This window comes from Mobula birostris, chromosome 10 (genome assembly GCF_030028105.1).
Source record: "Mobula birostris isolate sMobBir1 chromosome 10, sMobBir1.hap1, whole genome shotgun sequence".
Classification (NCBI taxonomy): domain Eukaryota; kingdom Metazoa; phylum Chordata; class Chondrichthyes; order Myliobatiformes; family Myliobatidae; genus Mobula; species Mobula birostris.
In genome coordinates this window covers 80432157-80451296 of record NC_092379.1, presented here as the reverse complement: position 1 = coordinate 80451296, position 19140 = coordinate 80432157, and the positions used below count along the sequence as shown (strand labels likewise).

At 39.5% G+C, this 19140-nt stretch overlaps 1 protein-coding gene across 5 annotated transcripts in view; it reads left to right on the top strand.

The window, feature by feature from the left end:
* Positions 1–19140, top strand: part of diaph2 (diaphanous-related formin 2) — a 631396-nt gene that overhangs the window by 207490 nt on the left and 404766 nt on the right. For all 5 annotated transcript variants that reach the window (XM_072270521.1, XM_072270519.1, XM_072270520.1 and 2 more), the window contains 2 exons: positions 18008–18118; positions 19001–19119. In XM_072270521.1, coding sequence (XP_072126622.1) covers positions 18008–18118; positions 19001–19119 — 230 coding nt within the window. The remainder of the gene's footprint in view (positions 1–18007; positions 18119–19000; positions 19120–19140) is intronic.

Genomic DNA, 19140 nt, shown 5'->3' with positions numbered 1-19140 from the left:
CACAAAATTGAGTTTACAGCCACAAAGCCAGTCATTGCTGATCCAGGAGCCAGTTAGTTGCAGGCCACAACCTCAGTTCAGAGCAAAGATGAGTAAACCTTGCCGAGCAGTGAGCTAACTACCGACCTGTCTCTCACCTCCAGCCTTGACACCCTGACCTTCTCAAACTGACCCAGTGGTTAGATCAGCCAACTTCGGGTCTTTCCTCACTTTTGGACCCAGGCATCGCTGCTTCAATATGCTCTCGGGCTGAGTTCCCATCACTTTGATTCAGCCCATACCTGACCTTTCGAATCTGGCCCAGCGCTTAAATCAGTCAAACATCGGTTCATTGATCAGTGTTAAAGTTAACGCCAACCTGAATAAAATTATCGTTTTCCAGACTTTTGTGAGCATTTTGAGGATTCTTTGGCTTTATTGTCATTTAATTTTATTGTTAGCCCAAGACTTTTTTGTTATTTCATTTTACTTAGTGATACAGCCCTTTCAGTCCCTTGAGCCACACTGCCCAGCAATCCCTGACAACCCCGATTTTACTTGAACCTAATTACAGGACAATTTGAAATAACCAATTAGCCTACCTAGTATGCCTTTGGACTGTGGGAAGAAACCGGATAACCCAGAGAAGACCCACACATTCCATGGGGAGGATGTACAAAGACTCCTTACACAGGATGTTGGGTTTGAACTGAACTCAGATACCTTGAACTGTATAGCATCGTGCTAACCACTACCCTGCTGTAGCGCCCAATATTACTGGAGCGCCCAATATTACTGAGATTACTATAAGATTTTGTGTTAACTACATTTTTGTGATAGCATTCCTCATATTTGTTATCTCCTTTTCAGTTTAATTTGACCTATAGAACTGATGCTCCGGATGCTTTGTTCTTGAGATTTTGCTGAACACAATTCTAAGGTGACCTACCTAGATTCCCTGTTACATGTTCATGAAGTCCCTTGTCCTGGCCAGCCATTCTGGTGAATGTTTCCTTCACTTTTCACACTATCCTTAAAGTGTAGTGATCAGGATTTCATATAATACCCAAGTTTTAATCGAACAGTGTTAATACAAAGTTCATTGCAAACTAGACTGTAAATGTAGTCCACTTTTGTTGATCTGGAGCTTCCTGTGAAAAGAGTAGGTAAAAAGGGTAGAATTCATCTTCTTTGCCACCGTGCCAACACAGCTTTTAGCCATCTGATGAAAAGAATACTTGAAGATCAGATCTCAATCCAGTGCCTATCATGTTCTACTAGGTAGTGATGATTCCCCCCCCTCCCCACCTTTCTCTATGCTTGCATAACTTGAGATGTGGAAGGATCTTGATGGTAATGTTTACAAGCAGTTTATAGGAGGTTTACAGTGAGAGGGTCCGATTGCTTTTTGAGAAATATTGGACAGGTTAAGCTTGCATCAACTGTAGTTTGAAAGAGTGAGAGGGAACATGATTGAAACATATTGGAACCTGAGTGGTTTTGACAAGTGGATGTAGATAGAATATTTCCTCTTGTTGAAGAATCTAGAACTGGGATTGGTTCACTGTTTAAATCTGAGAATTAACCCATTTCAGACACATGAGCCTATTTTCTTTGTCACACTTATTCTTTGGAACTTTTCCTCAAAGGATAGTAAGAACAGTGTTTGAATATATTCTTGTGGAAGTAGATATAGTAGCTGACATGGGGTGCTAGATTACCAAGGATATACTGGAATGTGGAACTGAGATTGCCAATAGATCAGCCATGATCTTATGAATTAATGGAGGGCACTAGCGGGGCTGGATGGTATGCTCCTGTTTTGTATAGTTGGAGGACTAAACTATCTACTTCAGACATTTATCCATCATGGATGTTTTCTCTGACAAAATTCTCCATATCCACTATTAGGAAAAGTGAATCTGCCTCTTTGAGGCCACAAGCCTGTTTAGACGAATTGCCCTGATGGCTCTCATAGTACTCAGCTGGCTTAATACTCGTCTTTCAAAAACAAGCATCATCATGGCAAGTGAATACTATAGGAAGAGAAAAGTTTCAAGAATGTTATGAAAGCTTTCTAGGCAGGGGGAAAAATCTTTATTGACTGCTGGGAATCCTTAACTTGTAACCAATCACAATGGAGGAGGAGCATCCTGGATGGGACTGGAAATTTGCATCTCCTTGTGAGTATACAGAAGTCCAGCAATAATAGCAGGAAAAGAATGTTTTCTCTTTTTCTGAATGCCTGTCCTCACTGTCAAGTACTACCCATCCAACTATTGCAGTGTTTGCAATCCTATGTTAGCCCTTTGAAGAACCCAGTGGACCACACCACCCTCAGAAAATGCGGAAGAGAGAAATTGTAAGTTGCATTCATCATTGCATACTTCTGGCTTTTTCAAGAAACCTTTTACTTTAATAGAAGTATAAATTCATTGTACTCCAACTGGGAGTGATTGCCCAAGATATTCATTATATTCAGATTACATTCTTTATTTTAAAAATCAACATTTGATGAGAAATGGGATGTCTACACTGCTTTTGCATGAGTAGAGAAGGAATTGTATAATTTATTACATGTTCAATGAAAAGGTTAAACAGCAGTCCATTTCCAACTAACGTAGCTAGCAATTTTGTTTCCATAAAGAACAGCCAATGTGTCAAAGTAACCTTTTCAAAAGCCCTTCATTTTATCAAATGTGAAGCAACCACTCTTCAGCAGCATTGGGCTTCATTTCTTTTATCATTTTGCTTCGAGAGGAGTAAGATGGTATTCCTCAAGAAGCAGCATGCTTTACGAAATTGCTCCATTAAACCACATTTTTGTTCCACAAACACTGTTGCCTGGCTCTGAATTTGTTCTTGCATGGCAGGATGACAAGTTACATCCTGAAACTCTCTTCACAGATGCTGCCTGATTTGTTCAATGTTTCCTTTATTTATTTCAGGTTTTTAACATTTACATTATTTTGCATAGCATATGATACCATATTGCTTAAAGATATAGAGTCAGAAACAACAGGTAACAAAGTGATCAATTGCCAGATTTTTTTTAACCATTTGCACTAATACTGAAGGCAGGTTTTCTAATTGAAGCTGGTGTTAGATGTATTTATTGACATTTACTGCAATGTAAACTGTTGGTAGTGTACGTAATTGCTTTTTTTTGTCTTTTATTTCCTAAATTGGGAAGATCCCAATTCTGAAATGAATTAGCTGGTTTTAGTGCCACAGCTGGTGATAGCTACAGCTGTTGTCAGTGATTCTCAGCATGAGATAGAGGAAACAAAAAATAAGATGTACACTGTAGGCAACATTCAGTAATTACAAATAATAGGTGAATGCGTAGATCAGTTGAGGATAGACTGTAGCTGAGATATGAACTTTGTGATCTCATAATGAAACAGCTTACTAAAATTTATCATCTAGATCGCATGAACTAAAGTTTGGTGTAGGTTACCGTTGGTTGTCTCAGCATAGGAACCAACTTCTGCTATAATTAAGTTGTGTAATAAATAGAAAATAACTTCAAACAGATCTATTATATCCTGTGTATTAAGATGTGTTGCAGTCAAATGTAAACTGTTAAATTTTACTTCTGTTTTGTTAAAATCATTAACTGAGGTAAGGAGTATAGAATTTCATTTTTTCTTGATAAATCAGGGTTCATCATATACCAATCTTTTTCAAGAAAATGTCACGTTTAAATTCCTCTTTAGAAGTTTAAATACCATGAACAAAGAAGTAGCCTCCATGAAAAGGTCAGAACCATTTCTCCTCTAAATTGCACTGAGCTAAAGTCTGAAACAATTTTTTGTGAGCCTTTTATTTAGATTTCAGAGATGCTTCTTGTGTCATTGTGTTTATATTGATTTTCAAAATACAGATGAAAATATTTAAATTTCACATGTGTTTTATTATAATTAGATAATTACCCAAATTGAAGTATAAATTTTGAAATGCATAATAAAAACTTCAATATACAGGAGAGACAGTTTTGGAGAACAAACCTAATATCTCTAAACTAAACAGCATGACTAATTAATCTGCAGAGAAAGTGTGGAGGGGGCTGAAATGCAAAAGTGGGGATAGATGATGATTTGGGAGGGGGAGAAAAAAATTAACATACATATGCAGCAAAAAGACATGTCGCTGGTGATGAATGAAGAAACACAAGTCCAGAAGAAGTACAGGTAATAGTATTGCTGTCCCAGTTTACTGAACTTGGTAATGAGTCTGGAAGGCTGTACCATGTCCAGCTGAAAACTCAGATGTCATAGAATCAAACTGCATGTAATCAGGCCATTTGACTCAACTTGTCCACAGTAAAGGGTGGACATACTTCCATATTAATACAATTATTAACTCAATTGCTTGTCTAGATACTTATGTTGTGACCTGTCCATGTCAACCACTCTCACAGGTAGTGCAGTCAGTTACTTTCCATAGTTGGGTGAAGATGGTGCCCCTCTATGTCTCTTCTCCTTTACCCTAAAGCTACAGTATGTCCCTTAGTTTAATCAACCTCCGATATGGGCAAAGGTTTCCTGCTGCCTCCCTCATCTATTCCTCTCCAGAATTTTATGGACCTTTGTCATATCCCCTCTTCACCACCACCTCTCCAGGGAGAACAGACCTGTCTGCTTCAGACTGTCAAGATTCGCAATTGTTTAATGTCATTTCTAATACACAAGTGTAAAGGAGAACAAAATAATTGTTATCCCAGATCTGACGAAGCAAAAAGATAATGAACACAATGATACTAAAAAAAAAATAAATATAAATACCTAAGGTAGCTTATATATATTGATGTATGTCAGTAAAGTGATGCTAGGCCAAAGAGTGTCTATACATAAGGTGGATCTGACAGGCAATGTAGTGGTGGTGGGGCGGAGGGGTGGGTTAGTGGTTGGAGGTGTTGCTCAGCCTTAATACTTGGGGAAATCTCGTGGTTCTGGTGTGAATGCTACGTAGCCTGCTCTATGAAGGGACCTGGACAAAGAGTATGTGAACAGGTGGGTGGAATCCTTCCATGAGTAGGGTAGGTGGGATTGCTGGCCTTTTTCCAGTTCTGTAAGTATGTCTTTGACGGCAGGTAGGCTGATGCCAGTGATGTGTTGGACAGTTTTGACTACCTATTGTAGAGACTTCCTGTCTACCACAGTGGAATTTCAGTATCATGCAATGATGCAGCATGTTAGGCTGCTCTGTGCTGTGCTTCTTGCAAGGTCTTGAGTATTGATGTGCATAGTCTGGCTCTTTTCAGCTTCCTCAGAAAGTAGAGGCAATGGTGACTTTTCTTGATTGTGTAGGATGTGTTCTGGGGCATGAAGTTGTGTGAGATGTAAACTCTAAGAAGTTTGAAACTGTTTGCAGTTTCCACTGCTGTGCTGCCAATGTAAAGATGAGTATGAGTGGTTCAAATTTTCCTCAAGTTGATAACCATCTCCTTTGTCTTGTTGACATTGAGGAAGAGGTTATTTATCGGGCACCAGGTCTTGAGCTCTTCTACCCCTCTGTAGTCCATCTGGTTGTTAGTGATGAGCCTTACCAGTGTCGTGTCATCAGCAAACTTGACAATGTGATTATTCAGGTGTTTAGCCATGCAGTTGTGTGTGTGCAGATTGTACAACAGTGGGCTCAGTGCACAGCCCTGGTGTGGGGGGGGGGGGAGAGAGAGGACCTATGTTGAGGATGATGGGAGGGAGGAGCAGTTGTGCATCCTGACTCTGAGGTCATTACTTAATGAGTCATAACTTCTCATAACTGCTGCATCCCAGGCAAGATCCTGCTGAATCTCCTCTGCACCCTCTCCAGGACTATCACACCCTTGGTAGCATGGTGACCAGAACTGAACGCCGTACTCCAGCTGAGGTCAGATCAAGGTTTTATAATGTTGGAGCATAACTTTCCTATTCCTGAATTTGCTGCGCAAATAATAGAGACCTGTACCCAGATGCTTTCTTAGCCACGTTAACTGCCTTTACTGCCACCATTAAGGTACTTGTACTACAAGATCTCTATATTCCTCAATAATTCCTTAGGTCTGTCCATTCATGGTGTATGTCACAGCCTTATTGGTACTTACAAAATATATCACCTCAAATTTGTGTGGATTAAAATCCATCTGTGATTTATCAGCCCATTTCACTAATATCTCAACATATCTTTGCAGCCTAAGACGACCTCCTACGCAATCAACTCTTAACAGTCTTCGTGTTATCCACAAACTTACTGATTTATGCCTCCCAAATTCAGTTTCAACTCATTCAGATTAATCATAAGCCCAACAGTTCCAGCATCAATCCTTGTGGGACACTAATACTAGACAACCAATCACAAGACAATGACCCTCAACTATTAACTCTACCTTTTAATGCCAAGCCAATTTTAGGATTCATTTTGTCAGCTTAACCGAGATTCTATGGGTGAAAACCTTTGGAGCACTTGTCCCGTGTGGGAGCCGGTCAAATGTTGTACTAAAGTCCCTATAAATCCTATCTACTGTCCTGCTCTTGTCGGCACACTTTGTGTCCTCTTCAAATAATTCAAATTAGTCTGACAGTATGTGCACATGACAAAGCTATGTTGACTGAGTCCCTGCCTTTTCAAATGATTATAAATCCTTCTTTTAGATTTTTTTTCCACTATCTTCCCTTCCATTAATATTATGTTCACAGATGCATGGTTACTTGGATTTAACCTGTTACTTTCTTGGAAAGGGCAATCATGCTTGCTGTCTTTCAGTCATCTGGTACCTCATTTGAGCCTGCAAAGCTTTAAAAATCTGCCAGATTGCCACCTTTAGCAGCCAAGTTAAATCCCATCCTCTGATGAGGATTTACAGTACTTTGAAAAATATTCAGCTCCCACAACTATTTTCATTTTACTGTTTTGTTTTCTAACTGTAAAATATATAAAAGAAGGATTTTTGTGCTAATCTATAAAACATTGTGTATCATGTTAAATCTAAAGAAAAAAATTCCAAAACCTGTCAACAATTTACTAAAAAAGTAAAAACCAAAATTGAGGCTGAAGAAGAATTTATTCCCTCTGTAATTACTACGCTAACTTTTCTCTGGGGCAGTAGAGTATATTAACTTACCAATTCACCCAATTTGCTGAAGTGCATTGGAAAATTGAGGATCACCTGTTTTCAATGAATTCTTGGGAATAAATGCTCCCTCTCCCTCTAAGGTCCAACAGAATGGTAGATTTTCAACAGAGCATACCAAAATGAAGACAAAGAGCATTCAAGTCAAGTCAGGTGATAGCAGAAATATGGAAAGGGTACAACATCATCTCAAAGACACTGAATATACCTCAGAGCTCAGTGCAGTCTGTTGTAAAAAAGTGGGAAAAATAGGAAGCTGCAGTCACGCTGCCCCTCTAAGCTTAGTTGCCTAAGAAGAATAGCACTTGTAAGAGAGGCTACTGTGATGCCAACAGTCACTCTGAGCTACAGAAGTCAGTGGCTGCAAATGGAGATGAGGTTCATAGCTCTACGATCTCTAAGGCCTTGATCAAAAAGGGTATTTATAGACTGTGGAGGAAGTTAATCTTTCAGCAGGACAGTGACCCAAAGCACAATGCCAGAACAACCATGGAGTCGTTTCAAATGAAAAAATGAAGAGTGGCAAAGAAGAAGTCCTGAGTTTAAAAAAAACATATCCTTGTCTGCTTAGAAAAGTGTCACTTAGAAGATACTGTAAAGATTTGGAAGAAGGTGTTGTGTTGCATAAGATTAAAGTGGAACTTTTGACCTCAAAGCTAAGCAGCACGTGTGGCCTAAGTCTAATACTGTGCATTAGCCACCATCCTGAGACTGGAATTCTGGTCAGTATTGATAAGGAGATGAATGCTGCTATTCAGAGATCCTGGATAAAAACCTGCTGGCCTCTGTCAGAAAGCTTACACTGTGGAGGAAGTTCATCTTTCAGCAGGACAACCACCCAAAGCATACTGCCAGAGGAACCACGGAGTGGCTTCAAATGAAGAAAATTGATGTCCTTGAGTGGCCCGGTCAGAGTCCTGAACTTGACCAAACATCTGTGGCAAGAACTCAAGCTCACTGTCCACTGTAACTCCCCAACTAACCTTACACGGCTTAGGCAAATTTACAAGGAGGAATGGGCAAATCTTGCTCCATCATATGCTACAAGGCTAATAGAGACTTATTCAAAAAGTCTACTGGCTGTTATCTGCTACAAGAAGTGTTTCAACTAAGTATAGAGTAAAGTGGGGTGAATACTTTTGAACTGCTGACACAACAGTTTTTGATTTTTTCATTTTTTCATCCTTTACAATTTTCCCTGTTTTTTTTTGGTTTGTACTGTCAAAAAAAAGAGCATGTAATTCACAAATTTTAAAAATCCAGTTAAATTGATCAAAATCCCTTTTGCAGTGCTCATTTATGTGAACAAATGTTTAGGGGATGAATACAAGACACTATACCTGCTTTGAAGCCTGCTGAGGAATCAAATAATTCCTCTTTATTTATGGAGACCAACATTTTTTCAGTGACCCCTTCACTGAATTCTCCAAATCTAATTTCTTTGTGAATACCATTGAAAAGATATGGGCATCTCACCTGTACCTTTTTTTGGCTCTACACACTGACTGCCACTGTTTCCTTAGTGGGTTCTACATTTTCTCTAGTTATTATCATTCCCCTTAATATGGTTATGGAATACTTTTGGTTTTACCCTCATTCTCCCTGCCACTGATTTATTGTGATCCATCTTGGCCTTCCTGATTTCTTTTTTAAGCACCACCCTGTATTTAGATTCTTGACAGGTGTCCCCCATTATTCGTCCCTTACACCAATCATATAGAAACATAGAAGAAACATTGAAAACCTACAGCATAATACAGGCCCTTTGGCCCACAATGCTGTGCCGAGCATGTACTTACTTTAGAACTTGCCTAGGGTTACCCATAGCCTAGGTTCCTTCTAAAGGCTGATTTATATTTGTGCGTCAAATGGACGCCGTAGCCTACGCAAGTGGCCTACATGCGTTGTGAGCATTTATACTTGTGCATTGGTGTGTCTACATCGCTCTGCAATTCGGGTACATCGCGCATGCGCACACACCTGCCCATGCAAAGCTTCATGGTCGTGGTAGTCTTTCTTGGGGTAAACAAGTTTAAAGCGAGCATCTTTTTTTGTAAAAGCGAAATGTGACCTCCATAATTTCGGAGGTCTGTAAAGCTTTATGGAAAGCATTGCAGCCAGAGTTCCTTCCCTGCCCTTCAGTCGACCAATAGGAAGCTACTGCAGCGTAGGAGGAAATGCGATGCTAGCAAGCAGACCAGTCACAGTTGTTGCGGTCTGCATTGCCGCAATGCGTAGTTACATTTTGGGAGAGGTGCGCGTCAGGCTACAGTGTAGGGATCTGCGTAGGGTTCATGGCGACGCTGTAAGTACAGCATCGATTTGATGCAGAAGTATAAATCAGCCTTAAGCTGTGCGTGTGTGTGTGCGCGCGCACACGTTTTTCAACCAGCGCACAAAAGAAATTAATGTGCGCACAAAAGGTTAATTACCTAAAATAATGTAGTAATTAACAATTATACTTATTGAAAATAATCTTTTAGCTAAATGTTACTGTTAACTAGTTAGTCGGTTTTTCAAATACCACAATGCACATCACTAATTTATGTCACCTCACTTTATCTGTTCCGGTTGTACAGCTGCATCACGGCGGCAGCCATCTTTGGCGGACAGTGTTCATATTGTAAAGTTTACAAAGATCTCTTTCAAGTCCTGTAGAGGGCTTACTAAGTTTTTATTGAAAACAACATTGATTCACTATGTTGAATTCAAAAGAAGTGAAGGGCGTGAAGCGCAAAAGAACTTTACAGGTTTTAAGTTATGTCTTTGAATTGGCTGCACTGTGCAAGATTCTGCAAAAGAGTGGCCTGACACCGATTGATTCACTTCATTTTGCGCGAGGCAAAATTAACAAGATAAGAAAGCAGTATCTGGGAGACAATGTTTCGTGGAGTGACAAAGTTAAAAGTTTTGCTAAGCCAACAACGTGAAGAAAACATCACGGTAGATACAAGTTCGCTGTTGACTTTTATAAATAGTCGTTGTGTTCATTTATAAGAAAGGTTTCCTGAAGATGAGGTACAAGAATGGTCAGCTTTTGATTTCATCGCAGTTGCGGATTGTGACTTCAGATTTGGCGATGAACGAGTTAAAGCCTTATGTCTAAAATATCATGAGTTTCTAGCTGAAAATACTGTAATAGACAGTTTAATGATTTCAAATTTTCTGTGCAAGAAAAGCATTAAATCCAAACTGATTTCAAACTTTGCTCAAATGGTGGCATTTGTACTTCAAAATGAACAGTTTTGTGACCTTGCACGGTTGATGGACATTGGGGGAACCTTTCTCGCGTCTAGTACGGACAGTGAGCAAGGTTTTAGCCTAATGAATCAACTCAAAAAGAAGCTGAGAAATCATTTAGGTGAATGTTATTTGGATATGTCAATGAGAATCAAAAACTATCAATGGGATAGAAGTTCTATTGGTCTAGATAGAGTTTACAAAGGATGGGTAAATGCCAAAGACAGGAGAGAGAAAAAATAACTGAATGACTTAAATATGTATGTTATTTTGTTATTCTGTGCAGTTTTATGTCAAATATTTTGTAAATCTGCATAAACTGTGCCATGTGTGCATTCAGTGCTCACATACTTTTGTCACAGGAAAAAATTTGCATAACATAAGATTTTTGCGCACAATGACTACTAAAAATTAGAGGAAACATTGCCCATAGCCCTCTATTTTTCTCAGCTCCATGTACCTAACTAGGAGTCTCTTAAAAGACCCTATCGTATCTGCCTCCACCACTGTCACCAGCAGCCCGTTGCATGCACTCACCACTCTGTGTAAAAAAAACTTACCCCGTGACATCTCCTCTGTACCTTCTTCCAAGCACCTTAAAACTGTGGCCTCTCATGTTAGCCATTTCAGCCCTGGGAAAAGCCCTCTGACTACCCTCCACATGATCAATGACTGTAATATACTCACCCACCTCCCAATCCCATCCCTCCACCACCACCTACACACCTTTCTTTATTCTTCATCTCTATCCATATGGCCCTGTTTGAGAAGCCATCTGGATGTCTTTCCTGAATACTGAACTAATGTAGCCTTCGACCAACTGCATGTCTCTTTTGTTTCCCCCTCTGTCTTAACTGAAAATTCTGCACCCTGGAGCATTGAGTTGCCGGTCTTTCGCATCCTTCAACCTTTTGCGGTGATGTCAACAATAACTACAATGTTGTGTTCATCTGCTTTACTAGTTATGTTCCTTGCATTAAAATAGATTCAATTCAATTTTGAGTTTCCTTGATGTGCATTACTCATTTATTCTGTCTCCTGTACTTGCAAACTATTTTTCCTCTCGATGATTGTTTCTTCCCATCTGAACAGCTACTCTGAGACTCCTCTTGCCAACTCACTTTATGCCTTCCTCAATAATGGTAGTAAACCTCCCATCAAGGATATTGTTCTCACTTTGGTTAGTTGCAACTCATCCTGCTTTATAGAAGTAGAGAATTTCCCAGAAATTCCTCATGCATTCATCTGACTCTTCTGTTCATACTAGATGCAATCCAGATAGCTTTTATAGCCTTCAGGTCCTGCTCTTTAAATGGTTACATGGTTCTATCTGCCTTTCATCTCTCCCTTAATGGTTCCTATTATCTCCTCCTTTACTTATCAGACTCCAGCACTGACAGCCTCTTTGTCTCTGCTCACTACCTTTCAACAGCATTCTTTCCTCCCCATCCACCCACTGGCTCCATCTGCCATTTTTTCCTGTCTACTTCCACCTATCACTACATCCCTCTCTCAACTTCACCCCTCTCCCTCCTTCCTGACAATCTGCCAGCATTGATCAACACTTCAGTTCATCTTTTGTCCTATCTCTCCATTCCTCTGTCTTTTATTGGCTATCTTCCCTCTCCATACTCAATTCTGATGCAGTGTCTCGATTTGAAATGTTGATAATTCATTTCTTCACCCTCCCCCTCCCCCCCATAGCTGCTGTCTGTCTCACTAAGTTCTTCATGCAGTTTGTCTTCTGTTCTACCAATTAAAGTGATAAGTGGCTGGAAAGACTCATCTAGAAAGTCATGGGAACTTGGCTGCAGGATTACAGAAGTGGTGTTCTGCATGGATTTGTTCTGTGAACTCTGCTGTTAGTGAATTTTGTAAGTAACTTGGATGAGAAAATGGAAGGGTGGATTCATAAGTGTACAGATGACATGAAGGTTGGAGGTACTGTGGATAGTGTAGAAGGTTGTTATTGGTTACAAAGAAATATTAACAGGATGCAGAGTTGAGTGGAGAAGTGGTAGGAGGAGTTCAATTCAGAAAAGTGTGAAGTAATACACTTTAGAAAATTGAACTTGAAAGTGGAGTGTTAGGTTAATGACCGGATTCTTAGCAGTGTGGAGGAACAGAGGGATCTTGGTATCCAGATCTATGGTTCCCTCAAAGTTGCTACACAATTTGACAGGGTGTTTAAGAAGATGTATAGTGTACTGGCCTTAAGTAGTTAGGGAATCAGTTCAAGAACCTTGAGGTAATGTTGCAGCTGTGTGAAACTCTAGTTCGACCACACTTGCGCTGTAAGGCCTGCCCCTCCATCTGTCTTTGTACAGTTCACAAACTTAGCCACGAAGCCATCAATTCCATTATCCAAATCATTAACATATAACATGAAAAGTAGTTGTTCCAACTCCAAACCCTGTGGAACATCAGTAGTCATTGGAGCCAACCAGAAATGACCTCTTTATTCCCACTCTTTGCCTCCTGCCAGTGAGCCAATCTCCTGTCCATGTTATTACCTTTCCTGTAATACCGTGTGCTCTTGCTTAGCAGCCTAACGTATGGCACCTTGTCAAAGGCCTTCTAATAATCTGTTAACAATATGCACTGACTCTCCTTAGTTTATCCTGCCCGTTACTTCCTCAAAGAGTTCCAACAGATTTGCCAGGCAAGATTTCCCCTGAAGGAAACCATGCTGACTTTGGCCTATTTTATCATGCGTCTCCAAGTATTCCGAAATAATGGACTCTAACATCTTGCCAGCCACTGAAATTAGGTTGACTGAGTTATAATTTCATGTCTTTAGCCTCCCTCCCAGTGACTAAAGTATCACTACTAGTTCCTCCAGAATCTCATCAGCTATTTATTTCAGATGATTGTAGTCCATCTGGTCCAAGTGACTTGTCTACCTTCAAAATTACCCAAGTTTGTCCAACCTTTTGTTGGAGCACATGCCCTCTAATCTAGTAGAGTGGATAGGGGAGAACCAGTGGATGTGGTATATTTGGATTTTCAAAAGGCTTTTGACAAGGTCCCGCACAGGAGATTAGTGTGCAAACTTAAAGCACATGGTATTGGGTGTATGGTATTGATGTGGATAGAGAATTGGTTGGCAGACAGGAAGAGTGGGAATAAATGGGACCTTTTCAGAATGGCAGGCAGTGACTAGTGGGGTACCGCAAGGCTCAGAGCTGGGACCCCAGTTGTTTACAATATATATTAATGACTTAGATGAGGGAATTAAATGCAGTATCTCCAAGTTTGCGGATGACACGAAGCTGGACGGCAGTGTTAGCTGTGAGGAGGATGCTGAGAGGATGCAGGGTGACTTGGATAGGTTAGGTGAGTGGGCAAATTCATGGCAGATGCAATTTAATGTGGATAAATGTGAGGTTATCCACTTTGGTGCCAAAAATAGGAGAACAGATTATTATCTGAATGGTGGCCGATTAGGAAAAGGGGAGGTGCAACGAGACCTGGGTGTCATTATACACCAGTCATTGAAAGTGGGCATGCAGGTACAGCAGGCAGTGAAAAAGGCGAATGGTATGCTGGCATTCATAGCAAGAGGATTCGAGTACAGGAGCAGGGAGGTACTACTGCAGTTGTACAAGGCCTTGGTGAGACCACACCTGGAGTATTATGCAGTTTTGGTCCCCTGATCTGAGGAAAGACATTCTTGCCATAGAGGGAGTACAAAGAAGGTTCACCAGATTGATTTCTGGGATGGCAGGACTTTCATATGATGAAAGACTGGATTGACTAGGCTTATACTCATTGGAATTTAGAAGATTGAGGGGGGATCTTATTGAAACATATAAAATCCTAAAGGGATTGGACAGGCTAGATGCAGGAAGATTGTTTCCGATGATGGGGAAGTCCAGAACGAGGGGTCATAGTTTGAGGATAAAGGGGAAGCCTTTTAAGACCGAGATGAGGGAAAATCTTCTTCACACAGAGAGTGGTGAATCTGTGGAATTCTCTGCCACAGGAAACAGTTGAGGCCAGTTCATTGGCTATATTTAAGAGGGAGTTAGATATGGCCCTTGTGGCTAAAGGGATCAGGGGGTATGGGGGGAAGGCTGGTACAGGATTCTGAGTTAGATGATCAGCCATGATCATACTGAATGGCGGTGCAGGCTCGAAGGGCGGAATGGCCTACTCCTGCACCTATTTTCTATGTTTTCTATGTTTCTATGTAATCCAGGCAGCTTCCTGGTAAGCCTTTTCTGCGACTTCTCCAAAGCCTCAATATCCTTCCTATAATTGGGCAACCAGAATTTTATGCAATACTCCAGAAGCAGCCTAATAAGAGTTTTATAAATCTGCAACATAACTTTCTGACTTTGGAACTCAATGCCTGGATTAATAAAGACAATCATGCCATATGCTTCTTAGCCACCCTATTAAGCTTTATAGCCATTTTCAGGGATATATGAACTTGGATCGCAAGATCCCTTTGCTCATCAACCCTTAAGGGTCTTGCTCTGAACAGTATACTGTCTCTACATTTTACCTGCCAAGTTGCAACACTTCATATTTTACTAAGTTAAACTACATCTGCTGTATCCTTTTGCCACTCTTCTCAGTATCCACAACATCACCAATCTTTGCATCATCTGCCAACTTTCAAACCCACCCATCTACACTTTCATCCAGGTTGTTCATATGCATCACAAACAGCAGAAGTCCCAGTACAGATCCCTACAGAACTCCAGATCCCTACAGAACTCCACTAATCACAGATCTCCAGCTAGAATAAGTCCTTTTGACCACTACTTTTTGTCTTCCATGTGCATATCAGTTCTGGATCCAAATGACCAATTCACCGTGGATCTCATGCATCTTAATCTTCTGGATGAACCTTCCATGAGAGATCTTGTCGACCACCTTAGAAAAATCCATGTAGGCAACATCCACAGCTCTACCTTCATCAATCATCCTCATCACCTGTTCAAAAAAACTCAGTCAAGTTAGTAAGACACATCTCCCTAGTTAGGCCATGGTTTTCCAAAATCTCATAAATCCTATCACTAAGAATTCTTTCCAGTAACTTCCCTACCACTTATGTGAGATTCACTGATCAAAATTAATGGAATATCTGAAAATAATTTGGTATATCGTGTTCAGATCTGGTTGTCTCATAGAGGAGGGATACAGAAGCTATGGAGAGGGTGCAGAAGAAATTTACCAGGATGCTGCCTAAATTAGAGTATGTGTGGTATGTGGAAAAGTTGCGTGAGCTGGGACTGTTCTCTTAAGTGACAGGAACTGATGAAACTGATTCTGATGTGGGTGTCTATTTTGGACTGAGGGTAGGAAGGGGACAGGGAAAGGGGAATCATAATTGAGAGAAGAGGGAGGAAGTGGGAAGCATGAGAGGGGCATTCTCTAATGATCAATAAATCAATTGTTTGGAATCAAATTACTGTGCCTGGTGTCTCAGGGCTGGGTATAACTTCAACTGCACCACCCCCACCCTGGCACTCCTCCTCTGCCACCTGTCCCACACCCGTCCTGTGACACTCCACACTCACCATTCTCAACATACTTTGTTCCTGCCAGATTTACAAGCTCACTCTCCTTTCCACAGTGACAAATACAGTACTGTGTAAAAGTCTTGGCCACCCTACCTATATTTATGAGTGCCTAAGACTTTTGCACAGTACTGCAGATAGAGAGCAGCTAATGCCTTTCACCCAGGATGGCAATGTCTAATACCAGAGAAGGTTATTTTAAAGGTGAGTGGAGGAAAGTTTAGGGAAGATGTCAGAGGTAGTGTACATAGGTAAGTATGCTACTGTGGCACTCTATACTTTATACTTTATTGTCGCCAAACAATTGGTACTAGAACGTACAATCATCACAGCGATATTTGATTCTGCGCTTCCCACTCCCTGGATTACAAATATTAAATAAAAAAAATATTGAAAATAGTTAAAGTTAGAAAATATTAAAAATTTAAATTATAAATCATAGAAAATAGAAAAATGGGAAGTAAAGTAGTGCAAAAAAAAACCGAGAGGCAGGTCCAGCTATTTGGAGGGTATGGCCCAGATCCGGGTCAGGATCCGTTCAGCAGTCTTATCACAGTTGGAAAGGAGCTGTTCCCAAATCTGGCTGTACGAGTCTTCAAGCTCCTGAGCCTTCTCCCGGAGGGAAGAGGGACGAAAAGTGTGTTGGCTGGGTGGGTTGTGTCCTTGATTATCCTGGCAACACTGCTCCGACAGCGTGCGGTGTAAAGTGAGTCCACGGATGGAAGTGGTACATTTGAAAATAATTCATTACTGTAACATCTGAATGAAGCTCAAAGTAATTCTGAAGGCATACTTTGCTATGTTTCCTCTGCAAGTTGCTATTCAATAAGGAACTCATTGAGGATAATTCTAAATCTTGTCAACGTGTCTGTTAGGAATCTATTCAGATTCTGTATGAGTTCTGTCCTTGATTACAGGCCATCTTTGGAAAACAAATGGGTGCTGTTTTTACAAATATATCCATTAATTGATGCGGTCTGTGAGCTGGAAAATACACAAAGGTTACTTGATATAATAACCCCCCATATTTCCATAGCTTCAGAGTGAATGGCATCAAAAGTACATAAAGACTGATGAGACTAGAACTAATAGTAAAAAGATGGTGGAGATTTGTGGGAATGTACTGTATGTTTGTTGGACTTTTGTGATTATTAACAATGAGAGCTTGATCATATGTAAGGTGGTCCATAAGTCAGGTGTTTATAACCCAAAGACAACCTGAATTTCCTATTTGAAGGAATTTAGTGTTGGAGTGGGTATTGAAAATGTGAGTTAATCCAAATGTTTTTTTTAAACTTGGTGAATTTTAAGAAAATTATTTGCATTGTTTTAAGACTTTCTTTTGCACTAAAACGGAAAGTATTCTGAGTTACTTATTTATGGAAGCAAGATTCAATGGTTGGGGGAATTACTTAAATACCTTATTAATATTCTAAACAGCAGGGAGGAAATAACCTTTAAGAAAGTTGGTTGGAGCTTTGTTTCTGAAGGTCCATGTAGGAATTATAATTTTTGGCTTGATTAATGTTGGTTCTGGTTTATTATAGTATTCCCTTACATATCTGTGCATAAACACCACTCACCCTTTTAATCTTTTCCTACTTGTAATTTGAAGATAGCTTGTCGATTACAATTCATATGCAAGTAATATTGTATTGAATTAGCTTTTGGCACTTCTACTCAATTGCTGTGTAACTAATTAATGCTCATTTGCATCTGTGCTATTAATTATTATGTGCATTCTCTTTGGACTGTGCATATCCATTAAAGTTCACTGCAGTGATATCTATAGCATTGTCCTTCATTTATCCTTTTATAGTGGAGGTTTTTTGTCTTTTTAAACCTAGCTTTTGAGTGCAGATAATTGTTCGCCTCATGAGGAGTTTAACCCATGGAAAATCCATGTTAGAATTAACATGGGGCACAGATGCACCTGTTTACAGCTCCTTACTTCTTCATGACTAACTAATTGATATGTTTGAATCTAAAATGAAATGCTGGACTGAGCAGAAATATGTGCCTGGCTTAGCACATCATATTATGTTGTATTTTAAGATTCTTTGTGTGATTGAGAGAATCCACATTTGAAATATGTTGCTCACATTGGTTATTGTAGCTAATATTGGCATTTATTTTTTTTTAGGTCGCCTGTATGCAGTTAATTAATGCTCTCGTCACATCTCCAGATGATCTGGATTTCAGGATACACTTGAGAAATGAATTCTTGCGTTGTGGATTGAAAAAAATACTACCTGTAAGAAGGATTAAGAGTATATTCTGTCACGACTTTTGAAAAAGGCTTTAGAATAGGTCACTGCCACAACTTATTTTTTGGTGATGCAAATGTGTCAAAAGAGGCACAAAAGAATTAATTAAAACATTTTAATCACTAATATTCTAGTTCCATGGCTTAAAATATGGCTTTGACAATTGCATTAAAATAGAATAATTTTTAACATGAGGCCTCATCACAGATGTTTTTTGAGCAATGGTAAATGTAATATAAACATTAAGCCAGACATTAATGTAATCCAAAGTTTTTATGAACCAATACAAACATTTTAATTTAGTATAAGAAAAATGTATTAATTATATAAGGAGTCTTGCAGATTCATGATTTTGAAGAAAATGATGAAGCATCAGATTTTTAAAAAAAGGACCCTCTTAGGATAGTTAATTAAGAAAAATGAAAATACCTAGAATTGTCAATGATAGAATCAAGTTTGGTACTAATGTGCTCTGTTTTTCATGTTGCTTGTGTGGTTCATTTTCAGTAAAACAAGTTAATTTTCAGCATGATTCTCCTCTGAAGGGAAGTTTTGCCATGTTAATTTTTTTGCTTAACTGACAGTTGCATTGTCCATGAATATTAGTACTTGGTAAATTATTTTTTACCTGAATTTTTAATAGATTTGCATTGCAGATTCGAGTTCATTCTGTCTCATAATTTAAGTATTACCGGGATAGATATGTTAAAAGCTTAACAAAATTATTGTTCAGATACTGAACATTGCAAACAAAAAAAAACTGATTGTTAAATTGAGTTTTGTGCCATAGTATGTGTTGAAGCTTTCTTTCTCTCTCCTGAGAATCACACATTGTTCGCAGGTTTAAATTGTATTGTTGGATTTATCAGGTACTGAAAGAGAAAGAAAATGAAGAACTAGATATTCAATTAAAAGTGTTTGATGAAAATAAGGAGGAAGACTACATTGAAATATCACATCGACTGGAAGACATTCGATCTGAAATGGAATATCCTTATCACATCATTGT